At 36.7% G+C, this 27,167-nt stretch overlaps 1 protein-coding gene across 1 annotated transcript; it reads left to right on the top strand.

The window, feature by feature from the left end:
- The first annotated feature begins 703 nt into the window (after positions 1-703).
- On the top strand, positions 704-26,639 carry Coq2 (coenzyme Q2, polyprenyltransferase). The gene is made up of 7 exons (XM_076863980.2): positions 704-968; positions 6,322-6,488; positions 9,137-9,258; positions 10,588-10,673; positions 12,669-12,802; positions 14,963-15,151; positions 17,163-26,639. The coding sequence occupies exons 1-7, from the start codon at positions 716-718 to the stop codon at positions 17,325-17,327; spliced, it is 1,116 nt and encodes a 371-aa protein (XP_076720095.2). The 5' UTR covers positions 704-715; the 3' UTR covers positions 17,328-26,639.
- Positions 26,640-27,167: the final 528 nt, after the last annotated feature.

Here is a 27,167-nt window from a genome sequence, read left to right as displayed (position 1 = left end):
TTTTAGCATTGACGGTATTATAAAAATATGACTGTTTTATCACATTTTCCCCCCAAAGATAGAAAGAGCATTCATGACGCTTCTTGAATTTTGAATCAAGAGAGACCCTGGTGCAAATTCCAGACAATGGGAAATTCCAGATAAGTGACTTGACTAGGGTCACTCAATGAGGGATTAAATGGGATCACACGTGAACTGTCTTGCATCCATCAGTGTAGAAGACTACACAATTAAGTGTGCCGACCAGATGTTCTAGCTTCAGGGTCTTGGAATTACACACTTTCGCTACTTTCCCATTATAGGAGCTCTTTTGGACCACTGTCAAATTTAAGGTTTTCGCTATTGAAATGAACGTTCCTTGACTTTGAGTACAGTTTCAATTTACATTCTTGGGTTTATTTGGCTACTTGGTGCCATTTAGATTTAAAAGGGATGAACCTGGATGCAAATGTAAAATTTCAAGTTTGGTAAGTTTTTCTCAACTTTTCTCTGGGTACAACTGTTCCATGTGAATGAACACTTTCCTTTCACATCCATTGAGAAAACTGATAACAGCAATGTACCCCCACACACCCCTTCACAAGGTAAGGCGACCCTGAAGGCCACCCACCTGCCTCAGGAGGGACGGTCATTTCCCCTGACGCCACCGCGCATGCCCGCCCACGAGCCGACGCTGGAAGATGACGTCGCCCGGCGTCGCGGCCTCCCTAGCGCCATGCTGGGCTTTCGGGAAGTAGTGCTTGCACGAGGCCTGCGGGCCGTGGCGTCTGCATGGCTGCGGGACTCGAGTTGCGGTGCGCTGGCCGTGGCGCACACAGCAGGCGCGCCCCGCACTGGGGACTGGCTGTCCCCAGCCCCACCGCAGCTACACCGGCGCCCGCTCAGCCTTTCGGCTGCGGCGGTCGTGAGCTCGGCGCCCCGCCCTGTGCAGCCCTATCTGCGCCTCATGCGGTTGGACAAGCCCATTGGTGAGTGCGGGCGGGCGCGCGCAAGAGCGGCCCGGGACTCTGCGGGCCTCCGAGTGTACACCTCGGAACTATCCGCGGTGGCCCGCCCGGGCGTATTGAAAACGAGCACCAGAAAGCCGGCTTGGCGCCTCGGTGTCGTGTGTTCTAGGACGGGTCACCTCGTTATAGGATCGGGACGGTCCCCGGAGGGACCCTGAGTCCTGAGTCCCAGAGGCAGGCAAGAAGAAAAAAAAATCCCACTGGTGTAAATGTTGAATCTAACGAAGCATTGCGTTCTCGTGGCCCTGCATTTGCAACTTTTCAGTGTTGAAGCACTTCTGCAGTTACTAGAGAGATGGATCCTCTCCACAATCCTGTGAGGCAAATACTAAAGACAAGACACTGAAGAAACTAAGGGTCCTCATCAGACCCAGACCAGAACCTAGCGGGTCAGTGCTGAGCTTCCTCCCCCCGCCCAGTCATCCGTAACACAAAGATTTAGTACATTTGAAGGCAGTTGGTACATCCGTTCTGGACCTTATAATCGCCCGCTGAGAGGATTTCCCAGACCTCCTATTCAACACCTACCATCTCACTCTTTACCTCTTTTTTTTTTTCCATAGCATTCACCATTAACTACCTCTATGCACTTATTTTATTGACTCCTCTAATGTAATATAAGCTCCGTATACCTGGGACTTAACTCTTGTCTGCTCTCTAGAACATTGTTTGGCAATAGTATTAACTGAATTAATAAGTTCTTATCACATCGCCCTAGCCATAGGGATAGAAAGAGCTATGGAAACTCCCTGCTTTCGAGGATATCTGGTATGTCTGGAAAAGATAGTTGATGAAATGGGAAGTATGGGATCAAATAGGAGTAGTACAGTGCTGCAGAAAAAAATAGAGAAATTACTTTGGGTCTCAAAAAAAAAAAAGAAAGAAAGAAAGAAAGAAAAGAAAAAAATAAACTTCAAAAAGTTTTAAGAAGAAATTGTACTCCAAAGAATATTTTGATTTTGCAGAGGAGGAAAGAGATCTTGGTGGGGGAAATATTTTTGCAAAGATCCAAGGGTGGAGTGTTGGAGCGGTAAGAGTATGAGCCTCATCTGCAACTCCCAAGAGGGTATAGAAAATTGCAGGAGACAAGGCTGGACTAAAGAAGATGAATAACAAGGAGAAAGAGGATAAGGCTGTATTCTAGCTAATGTGGATGTTGACATTTGCCATATCAGGGTATGGAAACACATTTGAATGCCTAGATGTATTCACTTGGCCTTTGTCCATTCAAGACCCCCAATTAGGGCTTGTTTTGTCTAGATTTGTACTCCTATTTGGAATCAAAGAACTGAGTCATAACAGCAATTAAAGTAAAAAATATATTAAATAATAGGTATAGCCCTGTCATTGTTGGAATGACCTCCTTGCATTTGGGGGCCAGATTCATGTTTATAGGCATAAATTTCTAAGCCTAGTTCTAATCTAAAGCCTCACTGTTAGTTCTGTTCTTGGATTCTGCATCACAGAACTATATGAGAGATTTACAGACATTCTAGAAAGACCAATAGCTGCCATTATTACTATTTCCATAATTAAACCTCTGACTTCTATCTTACTGACTGAACATTTTGCCATGTAACCGGAGGCTATAAACAATTTAAGCAAGTTTTGAGCCAGATCTCTTAGATTTGGATCTCTACATCACACATTTGAGGGACCTTAGTTAAACTACTTCACCTCTTTGGGCTAGATTTCTTAACTATAAAGTGAAGATACTAATAACAATTTCATAAGGTTATCAGGAAGTGCCTGGCATATAACAAGGACTCAAGAAATATAAGCCAGAAGTAATTATTAGAGAAAGTTGTGTTTATGGTCATGTACGTTAAGATACCATCCTTAAGATACATCTTTTGAGTCTAAATAAAATGATTACAGAATTTTTCAGGAAACTTAAAAAGAGTTTAGTGAACAAACATTTTTGAGCCCTTACATATGCCAGGGACAATAATTGAAAGAATTTTTGGTTTAATATTTATTTATTTAAGTTATCTTGTAAGGTAATTTTGTATGCATTATTTTACTTTTTAGAGCTACATTTTGATACTTTCATAAAGCAGTAGATTTCATTGTTTTTGAAGACATAATAACTTCTTTAAAATGAGTCAATCAACGTTTTTCAGTTGGTGGCGCTCTTTCAACAGAAGTTTCAGTAGGTGGCGCTCTTTCCACTAAATTGGCAGTATAATTTTTCGTTTTACTGCATTTATGGGTGATTATGTTTTCTTAAAGTTAATCCACAAGTAGTGAATGAATATTAGGCTCACTTTTTACAGGCACTTTGGTATGCCCATCTCTTCTCAGACCTGATCTCGATTTTTTTTCTTTTTATTAGAAACTTCAGTTCTACTTGCACCAGTAAATAATAGCTGTGAAGTAATTATTTCTTCTCTAGGCTAGGATGATAGTGTCAGCAATATCTCTATTCCTTGCAAATTCTACTGGTGACTCCAAGGTAAAGGAAGTAGTCAAACCTATTATCTTTTACTTAACCTCTGTTTTCCTGTTTTTTCATCTGTAAGAGAAGGTTACTAATAGAACCTATTTTATGAGGATGTTATTGAGGTTTGGGTGAGTTTATGTATAAAAAATATTTGAAACACTGCCTGACACTTTGTGAACATTCAGTAAATGTTAATGTTATTATTTTAGGTTGGATACACTAAAAATTAATCTCTCCAGGACAATCTGAATTTAGGTACTGGACTGGGCATGTCGCAAGTTTTAGCTTGAGGCCTCTCCTTGACTTTTCTGCTCTGAGTTTAAGCACCCACTGGAAAAGATTCCCTGATTCTTCTTCACCTCCTCCCCAAATAACTTGGGTAGTTCTATTTTATCCCTTTATAGCACCTTGTTCCTGTATAGTTGTTGGATTAGTCTTTCATTATTATCGCTCATTTAACTAATTTCTTACTTTTGATTTATAAGCATTATGAAGGCAGAAAGCAGCTCTTTCTTGGTCACCATTGTATTCCTGTTTCCTAGCACAAGTGTGTGCTTTATAAATATTTATAAATGAATAAATTTACATTCATAAATGATTATGGAAACATTGGTCATTTGGCCATTTTTTTTTTTTTTTTGCAGGATTTTATCTTCATTTATCCCAGAATCCTTTTTCTCTTGTTCCTGAATAAGGGAAGAAAACTCAGAGTTTTATCTAATTGACACCATATCCAAACATTAGTTGACAGGCTTTCTTTTTAAAGTAGAATATCTATTGAAGTTCATGTGTAAAGTCTTATCTGTATAATCTATTTACTTAATTTCTTTTTTTATTCTTTTAAATAAATAGTGGAATGCATTACAATTCTTGTTACACATATACAGCACAATTTTTGATATCTCTGGTTGTATATAAAGTGTGCTCACACAAATTTGTGTCTTCATACATGTACTTTGGATAATGATGTCCATCACATTCCACCATCCTTGTTAACCCACTGCCCCTTCCCTTCCCCTCCCACCCCTCTGCCCTATCTAGAGTTCATCTATTTCTCCCATGCTCCCCCTCCCTACTCCACTATGAGTCAGTCACCTTATATCGGAGAAAACATTCAACATTTGTTTTTTGGGGATTGACTAACTTCACTTAGCATTATCTTCTCCAGTGCAATGCATTTACCTGCAAATGCCATGACTTTATTCTCTTTTATTGCTGAGTAATAATCCATTGTGTATATATGCCACATTTTTTTTTATCCATTCATCAACTGAAGAGTATCTAGGTTGGTTCCACAGTTTAGCTATTGTGAATTATGCCACTACAAACATTGATGTCGCTGTGTCCCTGTAATATGCTGTTTTTTAAGTCCTTTAGGTATGGACCGAGGAGAGGGATAGCTGGGTCAAATGGCGGTTCCATTCCCAGTTTTCCAAGGAATTTCCATACTGCTTTCCATAATGGCTGCACCAATTTGCAGTCTCACTAGAAATGTGTGAGTGTACCTTTTTCCCCACATCTTCACCAACACTTACTGTTGTTTGTCTTCATAATAGCAGCCATTCTGACTGGAGTGAGATGATATCTTAGAGTAGTTTTGATTTGCAATGAACATTTTTTCATATATTTGTCGATTGACTGTATATCCTTTTCTTCAAAAATAGTGCTGGGGAAACTGGAAATCCATTTGCAACAAAATGAAATTAAACCCCTATCTCTGACCATGCACAAAACTAAGTGGATCAAGGACCTAGGAATTAAACCAGAGACTCTGCATCTAATAGAAGAAAAAGTAGGCCCTAATCTTCATCATGTCAGATTAGGCGCCAACTTCCTTAATAAGACTTCTATAGCATAAGAATTAAAACCAAGAATCAATAAGTGGAATGAATTCAAACTAAAAAGCTTCTTCTCAGCAAAAGAAACAGTGAGGTAAATAGAGAGCCTACATCTCGGGAGCAAATTTTTACCGCTCACACATCAAGTAGAGCACTATCTCTAGGGTATATAAAGAACTCAAAAGCTAAACACCAAAAAACAAATAACCCAATCTATTTGCTTAATTTCATCTAGTTTGTGGGTTAAATACTAAGAATTAACTCTGTTTGTACATGTAGTTGTAACATGTTACAAATAACAAATAGCTGTATGCTAATAACTCCTCTAAGACCATCTCAGTGTATTGTACTAACTGTAAAGGAGGTTTCTGTTAACTTTTTTGAGCAGCTATTATGTGCAAATGATACAGAATTCAGAAGTTGCCAGGCTAGAGTGAAAAATAAGTTTTCCACCCCTCTTATTCATGCAGTTCCCCTTTCCAGAAGCAATTATTATGTTTCTAATGTGCCCTACTGACATAGTATGTGAACATACTAACACATATATGTATTTGTTTTATACATAGATGTGTTTTATACAAATTCATAGCATAACAGTTCTATAAGGGTAGGACCATTTTATAACCTCATCAGAAATACATGAGTGTCTAACTCCCAGGGTATGTCATCAGACTTTGGGTTTTGCCAGTCTTACAGGTGAAAAATGTTGTCTCAATGTAGTTTTAATGTGTTTCTCAAAGTTGAGTGTCTCTTCTTGTGAATAAGAGCCATTTGTATATCTTTTTGTGCAAACTTTTATAACGTCCTTTATTCATTTTTAGTTGGACTACTGATCTCTCTCTTCTTTATTTCTAGGGGCTCTTTACATATTAGGGAGAATAATCCCTTATAATATTTGTTTTCCCAGTTCTGTCATGTATTTTTTTACTTTGCTTATAGTGCTCCTTACTTCAGTAGCATGTAGCATTTAAACAAATAAAAACAGTTAACTGATGAGTGTTTGTACCTGTTTTGTGTTTATATTTTTGCTTAGGAACCTGGCTACTGTATTTGCCATGTACCTGGAGCATTGGTTTGGCAGCTGAACCAGGTTGTTTTCCAGATTGGTACATGTTATCCCTCTTTGGCACTGGAGCTATTCTGATGCGTGGAGCAGGCTGTACTATTAATGACATGTGGGACCATGACTACGATAAAAAGGTAGTTTTATCCTGAAAAATAACAGAGTGGCTTCTCTCAATTCTATAGAATAACATGGTGGCATTACTTTTGAATGCCATAAAAAGCAACAGGATCAATTAGTGTCCTCACTAAAAGCCAGCATGAGAAATGTCAGTGTCACTTGAAAAGTTGATATTGCAAAGTGCAGTTTACTTTCTTCCTCAACACAAGAGTAGCGTGGGGCAAACTGTATGTCACTTAAAAAAAAAAAAAAGTTTTTAGTTGTAAATGGACACAATACCTTTATTTATTTATTTATTTTGTATATAGTGCTAAGGATTGAACCCAGTGCTTCACACTTGCTAGACAAGCACTTACCACTAAGCCATAACCCCAGCCCATGCACTTCATTTTGGCAAAGCTAATTCACAAGAATTTGGGAGACTGAGGGTAAAGGAGATAAAGGGTAAGAGTAAAAGTGAAAAATCCCTCCTGAACCTTTTAGGGTCCAAAAGATCTGCTGTCCCTTTCATTGAGATGTATGTGGTGCCCTAACTATGCTTATTTATCAAATCTTAATTTAAATTGTCCCGTAAGCATTGGTTATACAGTAGTTCCCTTTATCCTTGGTTTTGCCTTTTGAGGTTTAAATTCTCCAACGTCAAGTACAACATTAAATGGAAAATCACAGAAATAAACAATTTGTAAGTTTTATATTGTGCACCATTCTGAGTAGAATGGTGAACTCGCTTTTATTAAGGTGTATTGTTATGATTTTATTTCATTTTTAATTGTTGTAGTTAATATCCTACTGTATCTAATCTGTAAATTAACTACCTTCAGTATGTACATAAAGGAATATTATAAGCATAGTATACTTAGGGTTTGGTATTCTCTCCTGTTTCAGGCATCCAGTGAAGTTCAAAATTCAGAATCTAGGATCTGAGAACCCAGTATTTGAATTCATCACTTACTGGCTGAGTGAATTTTGGCAAATTACTTAAGCTCTTCTAGTTGGTTACTTAAGCTCTTCATGTTCTGGTTTCATAGAATATGTTTTGACCAATGTGTCATATCATCTCTATTCTTGATGGAGTCTTGTTTATTTGAAGCTTTCAAATTTAGTTAGGTAATTCTGTACTACAGTGATGTGGTTATTAGGATGGACTGACTGCTATCCTTTAGCATCTGTGACCTTGGAAAGTTACAAAGCCTCTTCCTCAGTTTCATTAACATTAGTAGTTTCAAGAACTTGTGAATGACTATGAGGATTGAGTGAAAGGATTCAATTATGGCTCTTGGAATAATAGCACATTGTGAACACTCATTAACTTGTTAGAATAATGATAATATCTTGAAATAAATACAAAAACAAATACTATTTCCAATTTCAAACTTTAGAACCATATCAGGGACAAAGATCCAAGTCTGGTACTCTAACTAGGATATATCTTTACAGTTTTGGATGAGTCACTTTATTACATAATGAAACATGATATAAATCTAATTGGCAGACTTTTTCTATAAAGTTAGTAAATACTTGAGGCTTTGTAGGCCAAGTTGCCTTGTTGCAAATAATCAATTCTTTGTTAGAGTGTGAAAGCATACATATATAATATATAAAAAAGTATGGCTGTGTTTCTCAATAAAACTTTATTTATAGACATTGAGGTTTGAATTTCATGTTTTTTTTTTTTTAATTATTTCCAGCCATTTAAAAAATGTTAAAAACCATTCTTAGCTCATTGGCTGCACAGAGGTAGGCAGTAGACTGTATTTGCCCTACAAAACATAACCTTTGATATCAGTCATAAAAAAATATGTTGTTAACAATAGGTAATATTTGTTGCATACTTACATGCCTCAGTGCATTTACTCTATAAGGTGGTGCTATTATTATTTCTTCCTATTTTTCCTTTAATAGATAAGTAACCTAAGGCTAGAAGAGCTTAAGTCATTTGCCAGAATTTACCCAGCCAGTAAGTGATGGATTCAAATGCTGAGTTCTTAGATCCCGGATTCTGAATTTTTAACTTCTGGCAATTTTGAAATTTTTGGTTACATTCTTTATTTGTGGTTGAATTTAAGATAATCACATTTCCTGAAGGAAAAGAACAGTTAGTATATATAATTTGTCTATTTAACAGCTCTGTCTGTTCACATTCTTCAGAGTGGTTTTGCCCTTAGCATTTGGGTATAGTTGATTGAATGTATAGACACATTCTTAAGTAACCTGGCAAAAGCACCCCCCTTACAAGCCCAGATATATGTCTTCTTTCTCATGTCTGAATTCTGAGGGTAATGCTTCCTGTACTCAAAACATTCATGTGATATTAACCTCTCTAATATCTCTTGCAGTTTCCTCTTTCCTGAGAATTCTCATTAGTATTGTGCATCTTTTTTTTTTTTTAATGGAAATTGAATTTGTGTATTTGTTATGCTGAGTAGCTAAAAAAAACTAGATAAAGAAGTTGCTTTGATTGGTTTGATGAAGATGGGGATGGGAATCTTGAGCTCTTTTCAAAGCTGTTTCAAGTTGCAATTCTAATTCTTGGCAGTACTTCAAATGTTGTTTTCTTTCTATTTATATTTGTACCTTGGTGCCTACCATAGGCCAAACATTTGATTAAGTATTTAAATAAATGAGTCATTAAATGAGGCTTACATATCTATTTTTATGTGTTAAGGTTACAAGAACAGCAAATCGTCCGATAGCTGCTGGAGACATTTCAATTTTTCAATCCTTTGTTTTTCTTGGAGGACAGCTGACTTTGGCACTGGGTATTCTTCTATGTTTGAATTACTACAGGTATATTAAATGTGTTTTCATAATCATGTATAAAAATCTCTTCTTTGAAATGAAAAAAAGTAAGAAAAAAGTAAAATAGAAATAGTTTTATCATAGAGTTGCTTATTGGCTACCTGACAAGCATCTGTAAGTTAGCAAGCATAAATACAGTAAACCACCACACATTATAAAATCTGCTTCAAGGTTGCTCTCAGCCAAAGGAGTTAAGAGATCATCATTTAATTTGTTCTGAACCACCTTCATTGTTTGTACAACGTGTTCCCAGAGGAACACAAGGTACTTTGTTGGGTTTTATAAGTGTATATACACCCACATGTATATGTAGTTTGATTTATGCTAATAATTTTATCTGAAGTACATGGAAGCAGGAGTGATTAGAATCATTTTCAGTAAGAGGAACTGTGTCTTTCCCAGATTCATGTAATTAATGAGTGACAGAAGAAATAAGTGGGAGGACTCCTAGATCTCTTAAACAGAGACACAATGTGTGTATAAGAAGACTGTTACAGAATACCTCAAGGCTGTGAGTGTGTGTGTGTGTGTGTGTGTGTGTGTGTGTGTGTGTGTGTGTTGGGGTTGGAGAGGTTTCAGTATATAAGTATTACTTTATAGAAACTGGACTTAATTACATATCTTGCCCTGATAGCATAAAAGCACTTTTGGAAGGTTATTCCTGGAGGGATGGTGTTAGATGAAATTTGAGGTTTTTTTGTTTTGTTCTGTTTTGGGTGTTTTTTGGTACCGGGGATTGAACTCAAGGGCACTCAACCACTGAGCCACATCCCCAGCCCTGTTTTGTATTTTCATTGGAGACAGGGTCTCACTGAATTGCTTAACACCTCCTCGTTGCTGAGGCAGGCTTTGAACTTGTGATCCTCCTGCCTCAGCCTCCCGAGCTGCTGGGGTTACAGGTGTGTGCCACCATGCCCAGCTGAAATTTGGGTATTTAAGAACATCTTATGGTTCCATAGTTGCTTTCTTTTTCCTGAGAAGTAACAGTTTTCTCATCTGTAAAAAGGAATGAGAATAAAGCCTCCTGCCTCCTGGGGTCATTGTGAAGATTCTCATGACTTAACAAATGTAAAGTACCTAGAATAGTGCCTAGTATAAGAGTACTATGTGTGTTAGTTGTTATTTTGTTGGGGTTTTATAATAACACTTAAAATATTTTTCTAATTAGTCCTTTAATAGAAAAAGTCAAAGTTTAGGAAGAAAATTTTACATAACAGAAAATATTACTTAAGATAAATATATCTTCCACTTAGTATTACTAATGCATTAAAATACTTAGTTGTTTCTAATGATTAATCCTGTTTTTCCTGTTTTCAGTATAGCTCTGGGAGCAGCATCCTTACTTCTTGTCATCACCTACCCACTAATGAAGAGAATTACATACTGGCCTCAGTTAGCCTTGGGTGAGCTTGGAATAGCTAAGTATTTCCTTTGATACTATATATATATATATATATATATATATATATATATATATATATATATATATATATATTTATAGAGAAAGACAGAGATTAAATATCAAGTCAGTTATGAATTTTCCAAACCAAATTAATTTTTATATTATAAAGAGGGCATTTATTCATTCCTATTGACTAATAAAATCTTCCATATTTATTTAATTATCATCCCCATCCTCATCATCATTATTTTCTGGAATCTTTTTAAAAAGCCTGCCCCTGTTCCAGACCCTATGACATACACCTGTAATCCCAGCTACACTGGAGGCTGAGGAGGAGGATTGCAAGTTCAAGGTCACTTAGCCACACCCTGTCTCAAAAAGGGCTGAGGATATAGCTTCATAGTGCTTCAGAGTGCCCCTGGGTACAGTCCTCAGTAACACCTCCTCTCCCCAGCAAATCTAGGCATGTTGTGAAAAGATGATTGATATGGGTGCCGTAAAAAATTTGGGGAATGAGATAGGAAGCATTCTAGAAGAACAAGGATTAAAAGTATGTGTGATAGCTTAGACAGTAGCCATTCTGTGAAGCTTTCTTAGACTTCCCAAGAAGGCAGTAATCTCTGGACTTCCATAGCCCTCTACTGTGGCATTTACTCATTTTAACATTAATTCAACAAAAATATATTGACAGCCTCCTATATTTCCCCATTAATAAATTGTAAGTAACTAAAGGTTAAGGCATTCTTTACATATGGCAGCATCTAACATATAGTACTTGGCATAGTGCAGGTTTTCAGTAGATTATTTGTTGGTGAAAAGAGAGAAAGATAGGTATGTTAATAAGTAAGTCAAAATCTATTGCAAAAAAAATCTACTCCTAGACTTTTCTATTTTTCTAGAATGTTCTAGACTATTCCAAGAGTGATTCTAGGTTTGGGGACCATTCTTCCAACAAATAAAAGAGCAAAAGGGCACTCCAGCCAATTGATGAAAGCCTGACTTGTGGGAAAGTTGTGATAGAATTATGTATCTTCTAAGATTTCTAATTGAATGCTCTCTTTCTTTTCATTATTAAAAAAAAAAAAAGTAGAAAATTATCTTCTTAACTAACTGGGATTCTTTTGGTAGATGGAGTCTAAGCATTTCCTATCCACAAGATAATACTCAAAAGCTGTTGCTTTACTTCTAACATTTATTAAACACTCCTTTTACCTGTGCCAGGAATTATCCTAGGTACTTAGAAGTCAAAAATGATCAAAACACATTTACCATCTTTAAGGAGGTAGAGAAGAAGACAAAAGATAAGCAGGTCTTTGTAGTACAGTGTAGCATGTGTGAATACTCTAGGACCACAGTTGAGGACATTTTCTGAATGGAAATAGGCAATAAAAGAGGAGAAAAGGGGTTTCTAAGAAAAAATATTGTTGCATTTAAGGTGTCTGAGGGAGTCACAGGCAGAGATGTTAAGTAGAATGTTAGTGTCTAGTCTGAAGCTTAGGGAAGTGATCAGACTTACAAATAGAGATTTAGGAGCTATTATGTTCACATTCACCGTGGAGGATGGGCTTGTAAAATAGGTGAGTATTCCCATCTCTACTCTTATTTCTATAATTTACGGGAGAAGTTGAGTGGTATTGGAAAGAACTCCGTTTTTCAGGTCTAAGTTTAGACCCCAGTAGTTGCTGCTTACTGACTACACCAGGTGCCTTACTAGGCAGGGTAAATGTTCTCATTAAACCTATTTACCTTATTGGGTGATATTATTCTATTAGCTATGTTATTTTAATTCTTAATTAAATTCTGAGCCTGTTTCCTTTTTGGTAATTTTGAGCTAATAAGTGCCATAGACGGCTAAAAGAATTTAATGAAGGAACACATAGGAGTCTCTTCAGACCCTAAAATAGCAAGCACTTAGTATATACAGATGCCCCTCTCCTTCCATGTGGAATTCTGAAGTACATCTTGACTTTTCCCCTCTCTGTTTTATCAATCATAGGGCTGACTTTTAATTGGGGAGCATTACTTGGATGGTCTGCTATCAAGGGTTCCTGTGATCCATCTGTGTGCCTACCTCTTTATTTTTCTGGAGTTATGTGGACACTGATATATGATACTATATATGCTCATCAGGTAAAGAAATAATATTTTTTCTTAACTTTGGTTTATATATTGTTTTTAGAGAACCTTAAAATCAGAACCAAATAAAGGAGAAAGTTGTTTTTTTTCCTAAAAAGAAAGGCACAATTCCATAACTCCCAACAAAATACTTGTTTCATATTTATGTATGTTAACCAAAGAGTTTGACTAGTCTGTTTTATTTACAAGAATTTAAGTAATTTTTACTATACTCAAGGACTATTTTCAACACTTTTCAAATACTAGTTTATTGTTCACAATAGCCTGCAAGGAAGGTAATTTTATTATTGTCATTTTACAGATGTATGAAGTATGTATGAAATAACTTGGCCATGTCACACAATAGGTGGCAGAGCTGAGATTCAAACTCAGTTTCCAGAATCTGTATTTTTAATGTTATACAATCCTTCCCCTCTATATACCTTTAATCATTGTATTGATCTTTTTTTTTTTTTACTTAGTACACATTTTTACTGATTCTTTGTCATTGTTATTTTAAGACTACATAATATCCATTAACTTGGTATGCCATAGTTATTTTAAATTTAACAGTATGTCTATTTTGGCCATTTAAGCTGTTTCTGAGTTTTTACAATTTATAAATATATTTATAAATATTATAAATCATTAATAGTTCATGAACATGAGGTCTTCAGGTAAATTTTTATGAATGGTATTACTGAATTAAAGGTATACACTTTTATAGCTTTTTTTTAATTTTTAAAAATATTTATTTATGTATCTTTAGTTTTAGGTGGACACATTATTTTGTTTTTATGTGGTGCTGAGGATCGAACCCAGTGCTTCATGCATGCCAGGCGAGCGCTCTACCACTCAGCCACAACCCCAGCCCTTTTTTTATAGCTCTTGATAATGCTTTGACATAATTTTGATTTTTGAAACTTCTTTTTTTAACATTTTTTTATTTATGACCTTGTACATTTATGCTTCTTTTCTACCTTGAGATGTAGTTAACAAAAAATTATATTTTCAAGATATATAATGTGATAATTTGATATACATATACATTGTGAAATGATTACCATAATCAAATTAATTGACACACTCATCACTACAATTAATTACTGTTTGTGCATGTGGTGAGGGTGTTTATAAACTTTAAAAACTTTTTAACAACATTTTTCTTATAAATTATGATTATATATTCTCAATTATTTGCTTAAAGAATATGTCATGATTTAATAAAATTCTTTTTGTAGTATTTCAACCTGGATTTCATCCTTTTTACTCCATTACTGTTACATATGGAGAAGCAGATCTGTAATCAGTCTTATTTCTGAAGTAGTATTGACTCACAGTTTAGGAGAGATACTAAGCTAGTGATTAGAATAACTGTACTCCAATTAAATTGACTTCTTTAGTAAAACACCACATACTCATTGAGATTTATGATTCACATAATTAGGCAGTTTTTACCCTGAATGTGATTACAGTATGAAAGAAAAAGAAATAGGTTAATCCCATACTTAACTGTAGTTTAGATTTGGTCCCTAAAAGATAGCCTGTCAAGTAGCTGACTGTCCGCAGTTGAGTGTACAGTTCAGCATGCAGCCACTGATATCATGTGACCCTAATTACAACATACAGTTACTGGGGGAGACCACACAACTAGATGTGCATAAACAGAAAAGACTTGATGGGAAAGCCAAGGAATTGGGCTACAAGTATAGGGGATGGATGATGTGATTATGTGGTGAGTGAGCATTCTACCTGTATTAAAATACATAAGAAATTATTGAGATTTGAGAACTTTGAGGTAGAAAGGAGCTATGTGAAGAATTAGAGTTTTAATCGTGATATAGTAATGTGATATAATTTAAATCATTTTATGGTTATAAGAAATAAAATACATGGGAATAGAGCTGGCTGATGATTTTAGTATTGCATGTAACTTTGGTTCAACCTGCATATTCATTATGATTAGTCTATATTTCTATGTTAGTATCATCCCTTACAGCTTGTGATATATCAGCATGCTCTTTAAAAGACTTTTCTTCTATAGCTAAAAGGCAGCGATAATTGAATAACCTTGGGAATATATTTAAAACTGCTAAATTATAATTTTGAAATATGAAATTTGTGTATATAGTTAAATCCCCCAAAAAACAATTTCTTATTATTTTCTGATATTAGGACAAAAGAGACGATGCTCTGATTGGTCTTAAGTCCACAGCACTGCGGTTCCAAGAAAACACCAAGCAGTGGCTAACTGGCTTCAGTGTTGCCATGATGGGGGCGCTGAGCCTAGTGGGAGTAAATAGTGATCAAACTGTTCCATACTATGCTGCTCTGGCCACTGTCGGAGCCCATCTAGCTTACCAGGTTTGAACTTTTTCTTTTTTCCCTCATTTTTCCTTGGTATAAATTATAAAAATTATTTAAACAAAGTGCCCTCTATGTTTAGCAAGGAACTTCTTAAACAACCAGTTGATTTGTATTACCTTGAATTGCCCCTTCCCCTGCCCCAAGTTGTCATATTAAATATTTGGCTAAATTATTTTAGAGAAATATTATAAACCTAAGCTTGGATTTTCCCCTTTGATTTTCCTGGAATCACTTCTGATGCATCTGGGAAAATTTCAGCAGTGTGTGAAACTTGTGGATTGAGTTGAATTGCTCTAAAAGCAAACTGATAAACCAAACTTAAAAAAAAAAAAAAAATCTTAGTTTCTGTTAATGATTAGTAGACTAATCATTCAGAAGTATGGGTTTCACTGACATTGAGACCAGTGCCAGGTAAGACATGACACGTAAACATGTCTAGGTTCTGCCTAGAAAGAAGGAAATTATAATTTCAAAATATTCACCCAGCACCACACCGCGAGTCCCTACAAGCTTATAGTGAAAGTCTGCATTATTGACTTACAAAATGAATGAACTAAATCTAATTTTAATTTAATAAATTGGCTATTTGTATCAGTGTTCTCTTTTTCTTTCTTTGAATAGAATTGACAAGATGTTGGTGAATCTTTGCTTAGATGATCTATTTTAGGCAGATTGTTATGAGTTACTGGTCAGTGTAGGCAAGACTTGTACAACAAGGAATGGTATGAAGGAAACTGAAATCTAATGTACTGATTTTCCGGCATTGTTTTTTCATTGTGAAAGCTAAAAGATGTGAATTGGTGATTCTCTAGAATATCACCATTTTCCTCTTTAGAATTTCTCAGCATCCCCTTCTGGCCATAACTCATTTCTATGAGGACTGTCATCATCAATTGATTTTCTGGTCTGGATAATAGATATACATGAATATTTAAGCACCTGGATATTAGATGGAAGAGGAACACAAAAATTACGAGAACAACCACAAATATAAGGAATCTGTGGAACCCACTTTACATTTGCAACTGCATATGTCTAGTCCTTAATTCAGTGTTCTAAGATGGATATAATCTTCTAGTATTTGAGTAGAAAGGAAGACCATATAATAAGGAAGAACTAGTTCCCTATGCGTAGGGAAAACTAAAACAAGAACATGAGACTTTCATGACGTATTTGCAGGGCTACCATAGAGGGGAAAGTATGTTTGTGTGTTCTAGGTTCTCTATATCCCCTTCTCCATGTAGGGATGGGAAGAATGTTTAGAAATGTATAGGGACATCCCTGGTTCTCTCATACATTTAGTCATTGAGAGCCAAGAGTATTAACTGTTTCAGTGCACCAAACAGCCCTGCACAATAGAATTGTCCTGCCCAAATGTGACTTGTCCTTGGTTGAGAGTAAAGTTTGAACCAGAGGATGAGAGTTGCAAGGAAGCCAACTTCAGATCACTGTGTAAGGAAGAGCTTTCTGAGTATAGGGAACACTTTGGGTCTGAAATGCTTGAGACAAGAAATACTTGAGAGTTTTGGAATATTTGCATATCCATATGCTCATTTTTGTTTCATGTACATCTTATTCACATAACCTGAAGACAATTCTATAAAATGTTTTTAATATGTCTGCATTTTGACTGCAGTTCGTTAAATGAGGCCAAGTGTCGAATTTTCCACTTGTGATACGTCAAGTCTGCTGTGGTGTCAGTTTTGGATTTTGGAGCATTTCAGATATTCGGTTTAGGGATGCTCAATCTATAGTCAGAACTAAGAATAGTATGAGTTACCTCTCAAAGCATTCACACACCCCTTACCAGAATTTTTTAGGACACAGCTTGGATGATTCTCAGTGAAAAATAATGATAGATTTTTCCACATTGGGAGACAATTTGGGATATAGTATTTCCCATTACTTAAAATTCAGTGACTACTATTTCCTCTGTATTGATTATTTCTTTGTTATATTCCAAAGCCCTGACTAGATACCAATGCAGTATTATGTTCTTCTCTTACAGATTTACACCCTAGACATCCACAGACCTGAGGATTGTTGGGATAAATTTACCTCCAACCGAACAATAGGAATAATCATTTTTTTAGGGATTGTCCTTGGGAACTTGTGGAAAGAAAAGAAGATAGATGAAACAAAGACAAATAAAGATAGTAAAATAGAAAATTAGCAAATAAAGTTTAGGAATTAGGAAAACAAATTTTGACAAAACACTCTCAGGCCTTGCAAGCACATAATTAGGTAAAATAAGCAATCTGGTGCAATATGTTAAAGAAGTAAGAACCAAAAGATGAAGATTTATATCATATTTACCTGGGTTTTAATTCATCTATTTGCTAGCAGAATTATTCCCCTGTCACAGAAACCAGGGACTCTCTTAAGATTTGAGATGACCTTGATATTTAAGTTGATGCATTCTTCTGCCCATTATAATTCTCATCTGAAGTTATGGAAATCATGAGAGTTTTAGCACTTTAGAAAAACCCTGATATGTATCTCATCAAAATGAATGTCTCTGTAGGAAAATATAGTTTCTATTTATTTTTTATATTATCTAATTATAATTTATAAAATAGAAACATGTTTGAATGTATCATTTTTCTCCATACCCCTTCAGAATGTTTCCAACACAGCAACCAGAGTAATTCTCTTAAGTGACCTAAGTAAGGTCATGTCATTCCTCTGCCCAGAACCCTCCAGGATCTCCCCTGGTCGCTCAATACAAACTCAGAATCCTGTTACCTGCTAGACTTTCATGATCTGGCTTCATCTCTCATTATTCTTCATACTCAAACCTGCTCCAGCCATGCTTTGTGCCTTACTGTTCTCAGTCAGTGTAGGCAGACTCCTACCCTAGGACCTTTTCATATACTATTCACTTTGCTTGAGTGAAAACTAGGTCTTACTCCTTTACTGCAGGTCTTTTTCTCTTCCCCACTTCCCTCCCCCCTACCCATCCTTTCTTCCTTCTTTTCTCTCACTGAATTGTGATCTTCCTGCATCCACCTCCCAAGTCACTGGAATATAAGCATGCACTACTGCACCTGGCTTCCAGTCTTTTCTTGAAGCTCACCTTCTCGAAGAGGCTTTTCTTAGTCACTGTTTCTAAAATTTATACAGATATTACCCATACTTCCTGTCTCTAAAAAGCTCTTCATTGCTTTTTTCTTGCAACACTTATTGTTAACCTAAAATACCTTTTACTTGATTTAAGTGACTATCATGGACAATGAGATGAAGAGGCAATCACTTGTATATGTGGGTTGTGGGCAGCAACAAATGTTAACTTGTATAATATTGATGACAATGACAGTAATGCAACCGACTGAGCACTTACATATTCCCATCACTGATCAATAAGCCTAGGAAAAATTGTTTAACTTTTTCCAGCAAATAATGAAACATTGAAAGTGTTAAGACTTAGGACAGAAGTAGCAGCTGTAACTTTGCTGTAGTAGCAGTGAATTGAAGGAGGAAGAAGGAGGAACATGGTACCCTACTTATGATTGCCTTTAATTTTACCTAATTCTTACACTGATCAAGATAGAATTTAAGGGCTGGGGATGTGGCTCAAGCGGTAGCGCACTCGCCTGGCATCCGTGCGGCCTGGGTTCGATCCTCAGCACCACATACAAACAAAGATGTTGTATCCGCCGAAAACTAAAAAATAGATATTAAAAAAATTCTCTCTCTCTCTCTCTCTCTCTCTCCTCTATCTTTAAAAAAAAAGATAGAATTTAAATTATTGATTTGTTTTCTTAATAATATCATGTTATATTTTAAAATGCTTAACCATCTTAACCCATTATCATTGACTTCAGTTAAAAGGAGGATGAATGGCATTGGTTTCATTTTCCTAAGTTGAAAAAAATTGAAAGAAATTTTGGAATCAATAAAAATCTTGCAGCCATTTGTGAAGACTCGGGGCAGGAGAAGAGAAAGTTAATTCATAGATTCACTTGCTCTCAAAAGCTGCTAAAACTTAACTGGATCATTTTAGTTCTTTCACATTTCTGCTTTTGTCTTCCAGTAGACAAGCAGAAAAAAAACAATATAAATGGGTAAGGGTAAGATAGGAAATAAAGATGAAGTAGGATATTAGCCTCTAGAATCAAGGACTCAAAACAATTCCGACTCAGAAAGAACAACTGTCATCCATCTACAGTGAAGATTGTCTGTACCCTGTATAATTATGAGGGGTATTGCCAGACATAAAATGACAGTGGGAGTCACCAGTCTTGGGAAATCTATTAAATGGATAGAGTCCTTGCTCTAGACATCTACTTTGGATTCTGTGAGTCTGTATAGAGAAATGAGTGAAAGAGTTCTTTCTATAAATTGTGGACAGTCATCTTGCTTAAATTTATGATATCACATGTGCTGCCTCTCCCTCTTCCTGAATTTCTTTGCTACTTTGCTCAATGCCTAGATTAGAAAGGCCTTCACAATCAGGTCCCACCCTACCATTTCCCAACTCAGCCTCAAACCTCAACCCTCAGGGCCTCTCTTCACTATCTTCAGATCACACTCCCGCCCTTCTCTGTCATTACAACTGTTCTGCCAGCAGATAGTATGGTGAGGCCCCTGGAGTAATAGGCCCAGGTTTGAGTACTCTGGCAGTCTTCAGCTAGGACCCCTCTGGCACCATGTCCTCATCTGCCAAACTGAGCTATCATTAACATTTAACTGATTTGGGATATGTTTGAGTTATGGACTGACTCTTATGCCCCAGAAAACTTCATATATTGAAGTTCTAACCCCTTGTATCTCAAAATACCCCTTGTCTGTATTTACAGATAAGATCTTTAAAGAAGTGATTGAGTTAAAATGAGATCTTAAGGGTGTATACTAATCCAGTGTGATTGGTGTCCTTGTAAGAAGGAAATCTAGACATAGAAACTAGACAAATGAATGCATAGAGACACATGCACTGCAAGAAGGTAGCTTATCTGCAAGCAAAGGATAGAGGCCTCAGGAAAAAACAAACCTGCTAGCACTTTGATCTCAGCCATTTTATATCCACAACTGTGAGAAAACAAATTTGCTTTTTAAGTCACCTAATCTGTAGTAGTTTGCAATGGCAGTCCTATAAAACTAACAGGAAGCCCTGAGTCTGGCATAGGAAAGCCATCTACAAAGGGAATTCACAGAAACACTCTCATTTTCCTGCAATTCTTCCTTTTTGTCCCAAAGCACAAATTTTGGACCTTCCAGTATCCACAACTATAGTTGGCTAAATAAAACCCTCCCAAAGATGTCCACATTATAATCACCAGAACTGGCAAATATGTTACATAGTAAAAGGCACTTCACAGATGGCTGAGTTAAGGCTCTTGAGATACAGAAATTATCAGTTTGTGTAGGGGTGCAACATAATCACCAGTTCTTAAAAAAGGGCAGGAAAGTCAAAGGTAGTGATAAGCCAGGCATGGTCACACACGTGTGCCTATAATCCCAGAAACTTTGGAAACTGAGGCAGGAGGATCACAAGTTCAAAGCCAGCCTTAGTAACTTAACAAGGCCCTAAACAACTTAGCAAGACCCAGTCTCACAAAAGAAAAAAAAGGTGTTAGGGATGTGTCTTAGTGGTAGAAAGCCATTGGTTAAATCCCTGCTACCTGCCCCCCACACACACACACACACAAAGGCTGTGGTATGAGATGTGATAGCAGAAGCAAGAAATTGGAATGATGGGAGAAAGGCATTATGAGCCAAGGAATGAAGGTGGCCTTTGGAAGCTGAAAAAGGAAACCGGCACATCCTTCAGCATATAAGAAGGAGCCAGCCCTGCTGACACCTTGACTTTAGCCCAATGGAGCTAATTTTTGGACTTCTGATCTCCAGAACCATAAGATAATAAGTTTGTGTCCTTTTAAGTCACTACATTTATGGTAATTTATTATAGCAGGCACAAGAAACCAATACAACTATTCCAGCTCTCACTGACCCGTCCTCTGAATTCCCAGAGCACTTAGTACCAGTGGAGCAGTAGCTAAAAATTCAAGTCCTGGCCACAGCTGCTTGGGTTGGAATCTGCTTTAATACCTACTAGTGGGATGATTTTGAGCAAATTCTCTGATCTCTGAGGTTCAGATGCTCAAATAGGGATGATAATACCTTTTCACATGAGTTTAAAAATTTTGTCTCCCCCTGTTAGAATAAAAATTTTATGACAACTGGGACTTTGTCTTATTTGCTGAAATGTCCCCAATACACCACACCATAAGTACTCAAATATTTATTGTACATCAAGTGAACTAACATTTGAGCCACTTGCCAGACCTGTTGTTAGCTGTAACCATTAGACAGATATGTGTTAGTGTTGCTGGGGATTGAACCCAGAGCCTTACATATGCTAGACAAACCCTCTGTCACTGAGCTACATCCCTTGCTCAACCATTAGAAATCATTAATGTCATGTAAAATTTATAACAGAGGCACCATAGTAAAAATAATTTCGTGTATACATGATCAAAACTATGTAAAAGTATAGGTAAAGAAGATGAAAGAAGCAAAAAAAGTTATATCTTAGGTAACAGATTATTAGAATGTGGTTTTATAATAAAATTGGAAAGGTGTTACTTCTAAATTTCATGTTTAAGCTAATCCAGTATAATTTGTAGTTTTTAATATTTGCAAGATAACCTATGTGTAGTCCTCACAAATACAAAGGCAAGAAAATTATCATTTTCATAAATTCTTCCCAAAATAAAGAATAGGATTGAGGACCAGAGGAAGACATTTAACTAGCCCCAGACGTCCCTGTCTTCCTTTGAGCATAATCAATCCTTGGACAACATCTGAAATTACATTTCTAAGAAAAGATAAACCCCAATAGAGCACTAAAGTTAGACCATCCTTGTGCTGCCAAGAAGTCACATTGTAAAACAGTCATAATCCCACCTCACAATAGAAGCAACACATTTTCTTAACCAATGATATCAGAGCTTCCTGTAAGGTTGAATAATAATTGCCACACCTTGCTCATTATCAGAAACATGACCAAGAATAGCAATATTGCCTTACTTATCTTCAGGACAAGAAGCAGAAAGTTATCTACAGCTTTCTTCTCTTCTACCTTAAAAAAATAAGAATTACTGCATTTTCAATACAAATGTGTGTGTATACATTTTTTACTTAATATTTTCTCCTATCTTTAATCATTCTTTAAAAATATCAGTATTTATTGGCTGCCTAGGTTATTACCATATCTATGTAGTATAATTTAATCACTCATTTAACAAGTAGGTTTTTATATTTTTTCATCATTTTCAACACTCTTACAAGTGTCTTCTCATTTGGAATTATATAGGTAAAAGGTAACAAGCTAGCAAACACAAAGAAATGTTAAAATTAATTTAAAAGACAAAGTTCTGAAAATTAAAGCAACCAACTGAAGTTTTTTTTTTTTGGTTGTTTTGTTAGTGCAGGGGATTGAACCCAGGGGTGCTGCACCACTGAGCCACATCCCCAGTCCATTTTATCTTTTATTTTGAGATAGGGTCTCACTAAGTTGCTCTGACTGACCTTGAATTTGAAGTCCTCCTGCCTCAGCCTCCTGAGTAGCTGGGATTACAGGTGTGCATCACCACATTTGATTCAGGTAAGTTTTTTTTAAAGTTTTCAAATGACAGTACCCAGTGGTGACAAGGATGTAGTAAAGTGGATCTGTCTGTCCTTTAGTATTGGCAATAAAGGACAGCATCTTGAAAAGCAGTGTGGCAATGCATAATCAAAACCATAAAACTATAAATTAGAAGGTGTAAGGAATGTAATTTCTTGAATTCAAAGAAACCTTAATGAAGTTTGGCAAACAGAAAGCTTTTGTGACTTAGTTGCAAGCTGTTGATAGCACTGATACACAGGTACTGGCTTTGGGGTGGGATAGATCTTGATGTGAAAATCTGCTGAGTGACCACAGCCAAGTTACATTCAAAGCCTTAGTTTCCTTATCTGATAAATATAGGGAATAATATTTCACTTAATTGTCATGAGGAAAAAGTTAAACAAACTTCTTGACACATAATAAAACCTCAAAAACTGGCCTCCCTGCACTTAGCCTGTAGCAGACAGCTGGGACGACACAGGGGGGCTTCTTAAGTCACAATCCTGCTCGTGCACCCAGCCCAGAGAGAATTCAAGATAAACCAGGTAGTATGTAGCTGCGGCTAATCCAAGATTTGATTCCACATTTAGGCAGAGCTTCCATCTGGTCAGGGTGAAGATGCTGCAGGCGCCAGAAAGCATCTACCACCTCTCAATGTATTCATAAATTAGAATCTAGTTAGGAAATATTGATGGTAGCATAAAACTTAAAAGCATGACATACTAGTCTGTTTTGTTCTTAAATGGCAGATTACCTTTCAAATCATAGTAGCGTGGGGAGAAAGAATAGTTTTTGAGGTATATTTGTTTGGCACAGTGAATTTTAATGTTAATTTTGATTTTAAGAGCACTACCAGGGCTTGCATTGTGCCTTGAGGACCACCAGAGGACACATGAACCAGGCTGAAGCCTCCTTGGGACCATCCAGGGAGACCCACATCCCCCTCAGCAGGTACATCATCCAGGCCACTGACCTCACAGAGGGGATCCAGAGAGATCCAGCTATGGTTTGAGCCGGAAGCTTGTGAATAGGCATATAGAGGCTGCCACAGCAGTGGCTACTCAGCCTGAAGGTGCAGGCTGCTCTTGAGGCCCTTGCTGCCCGGAACCAACTACCTTAGTCATCAAGCACTTAAACCCATACTCTTACCAGTGGCTCTCAAACATATTCCCTGTCCACCTTCTGCCCCATCCTCACCCAAAACAATTTGAGGCACCCACAATATATGCCTATCTATATTCTAAGCCAGGACAAGACTGGATCAAATCCTTTCTGTACCTAAGTGCAAGACATCTCTTGGGATATCATCAAAAGTAGGTAGTGCAATGTCTCCTCCCCCTTAGGGGAGACATTAAAATTCACTATGCCAAACCAACACACCTCCAAAACTGTTCTTTCTCCCCACACTCCTATGATTTGAAAGGTAATCAGCCATATAAGAACAAAACAGACTAGTATGTCATGCTTTTAAGTTTTATGCTACTATCAGTATTTCCTAACTAGATTCAGTTTTATGAATACATTGAGAGGTGGATGGTGAAAATAGATGATAGATGATGAATGGATGCATGGACAGATGCATGGATAAGCAAGCAAACAATGGCTCCATAGACATACAGTTGCTTCTTGTCTCCTGACATTTTAATCATAAAATGGGAAAAATCCCTATCCCTCTTTCCCTTCTCAACATTGAGTAGAATACTAAGAACAGAGCACAGTATATAGACAAGCAAAAACAGGCGCCAGTTGCTTATTGAAGAAAAACATGAAACTGGTAGAGTAATAGAGGTCACAGACCACCTAGTCTAGCAAATTTTTCTAACTTTTGATAAAAAGGTGGAAATTTTTTTCCAAGTATATTCTCACATAAACTCCAAGCATTGTAAGTACAGGTGAAAGGCAGAGACACTTCCCTCAGGCTGGGTGGAAATGCTGAAACCTGCCTTCTGAGCCTCTCTTTCTTTTAAGATTCACAGAGCCCACTTAGAAAAACAGTGATCTCCTATCCGGGTGTAGTGGTGTACGCCTGTAATCCAGCGGCTCGGGAGGCTGAGGCAGGGGGACCACAAGGTCAAAGCCAGCCTCAGCAACTTGCTGAGGCCCTAAGCAACTTAGTGAGACCCTGTCTCAAAATAAAAAATAAAAAGGGCTGGGGATCTGAGTCAGTAACTAAGTACCCCTGGGTTCAATCCCTGGTACCAAAAGAAAAAGAAAACTGTTTATCTCATGATCTTGCATATAAAAAAAACTAAAGCTAGAGAAATAATTTACTCATAATCAGAAGAAGTTATTGCCACATGAGAATTATAAAAAGAATGAACATTTAATACACATGGTTACCTATTATACAACTTGGAGCTAACTATTCAAACCTCTCTAGCTTCAGTTTTTTATCTAAATGGGTTAAATAATATCTCTGTCATGGTGGTGAAGTAAGAATTACACAAGAAAATGGTCTCATCCAGACTCCTAACTGTCATCTGCACATCAGTTACTGCCAAAAGTGTACCTCCAGCCTAAACCTCCTTCTTGAACCTGACCTACTTCACTGCCAAATAGGCACCTCCAGCTTCATATGTCCAAAACTGAACTCCTAATCTTATTCCTCAAACTTTCTCATCCCCATCTCCTTGCCATCTTAGCAGTGGCATCATCCATTCTTCCTTTATCTAGCCAAAACCTTGCAGTCAGCCATGACTTCTCTCCTTCTCTCACTCCCTATCCAAAACATTAGAAAAGCTCTACCTTCAAAATCTATGCAGAATCCCCTTTCTTCCCTTCTCTATGGTTGTCATCCTGGTCCAAGTCATCATCTTCCATCCAGAATGCAGGCTATAGCTTCCTAATTGAACTCCCTCCTCCTCCTTGCCCCCTTTTACTGTATTCTCACACAGGAACCAGACTGATCCTGCTCTAACCTAAGCCAGTGCACGTCATGCCTTTGCTCAGCACCTCCCAGCAGCTTCCTGTGTGAGCCCAAGTCCTCAGCATGGCCGACAGTCCTGTTACCTGCTGGCTCATCCCTCACTCTCCCCTCCACCAGCACTGCTGTGGCCAGCCCCCCTGGCCTCTTGCAGTTCCAGGAGCACTTCCTCAGATACTGCCATGGTTGCTCCCTCTTCTCTTGCAGTCTTTACACAAAGGTCACCATCTCAGTGAAACCTCTATCTTCATTTTCTGAAACTTCACACACACCAGGCATGAACTTATTTCTTCTGTTCCTGCTGTATTTTTCTCCATATTTAATACATAGAATTTGTTTATCTCATTTTCTTTTTTATCTACCCTCACCAACCAGAATTTAAGCTCCATTATGGCACAGATGTTTTCTATTTTGATCAATACTTTATCTCCAGTGCCTGGAATAATGCCTAGCACATAATCTTTCAATAAATATTTGTTGAGTGAATCATGTATATAAAACTTAACAGCACAATCTGTGCCCAGTAAATGCTGTCATTGTTTATAGACATTTTCAGCATTTTTCCCCTCTCTGAACAATTTCCTTTGCCATAAGCAATTTATGAAAAATTATTTGCTTAAGAGAGAGCTGATTTTTTTAGGGTTTATTTTAGAAAAACAATTTTAACATTCACTTTTGGAGCCTGGGTTTCTTAAATTGTTTTAATTTAGTAAGGTTTGGGAAACATAGAACAGAAAATGAAGAACTTGCCAAAATTAGCTTGAACTTTAAAAGGGTTGCCCTACCTATTAATAAAGCATAAATTTAATGTAAATAAATAGAAAGTAATGCAGACAAACATTAACTAGATTTCTATTTGTTTATTTGCTAATTTAAAACTTGAACTTGTTCTTTTAAAAATTAAATTTAACAATTAAGTTTCCTTAAGCACCACTGTAACAAAGTAAATTATCTTTTGAACAACCAATTAAAAAAAAAAAGTAAATTATCATGACTCTCATTTTGTTTATATTTCACTGTATCTATAAAGAGAACTACTGGCTCTAGAGGTCAGGTTCTATTGTGGAACTGCTTCATAAACAAATTGCTTTCAGTTTACACTATTTTCTCAAAGAGAGATAAAGACAATGTTAAAACTTCAAAATCCAGAGTAATTTATGTATCTGGTAAGTATTTTTTTCTCATCTTTTGTGTTTCTTTTTATTTATTTTTTAATTAACTTTTTATTTGTATATGACATTGGAATGCATTATAATTCTTATTGCACATATAGAGCTATTTATTTATTTTTAATTTGTTCTAATTAGTTATACATGATAGCAGAATGCATTTTGATTCATTATACACAAGTGGAGCACAACTTTTTATTTCTCTGGTTATACATGATGGTTTCTGGTAAGTAAAAATACACACTCTGAATATCTTAATCAAAGCCACTTAGATTACAAATAAGAAAGTCTTTAGCACAGATCAATTAGTTA

The sequence above is a fragment of the Callospermophilus lateralis genome, chromosome 8 (assembly GCF_048772815.1).
Source record: "Callospermophilus lateralis isolate mCalLat2 chromosome 8, mCalLat2.hap1, whole genome shotgun sequence".
In the NCBI taxonomy this organism is placed as follows: domain Eukaryota; kingdom Metazoa; phylum Chordata; class Mammalia; order Rodentia; family Sciuridae; genus Callospermophilus; species Callospermophilus lateralis.
The sequence above is the reverse complement of the archived record's forward strand: the minus strand, read 5'-3'. Positions and strand labels throughout refer to the sequence as shown.

What these genes read in the sequence shown, in the direction of transcription:
- Coq2 (XM_076863980.2), top strand. Translation starts at nt 716, where the DNA reads ATGCTGGGCTTTCGGGAAGTAGTGCTTGCACGAGGCCTGCGGGCCGTG. An exon ending in ACCATGACTACGATAAAAAG is followed by an intron (nt 6,489 to 9,136) that starts GTAGTTTTATCC and finishes TTATGTGTTAAG; the next exon opens with GTTACAAGAACAGCAAATCG. An exon ending in CTGGCCTCAGTTAGCCTTGG is followed by an intron (nt 10,674 to 12,668) that starts GTGAGCTTGGAA and finishes TATCAATCATAG; the next exon opens with GGCTGACTTTTAATTGGGGA.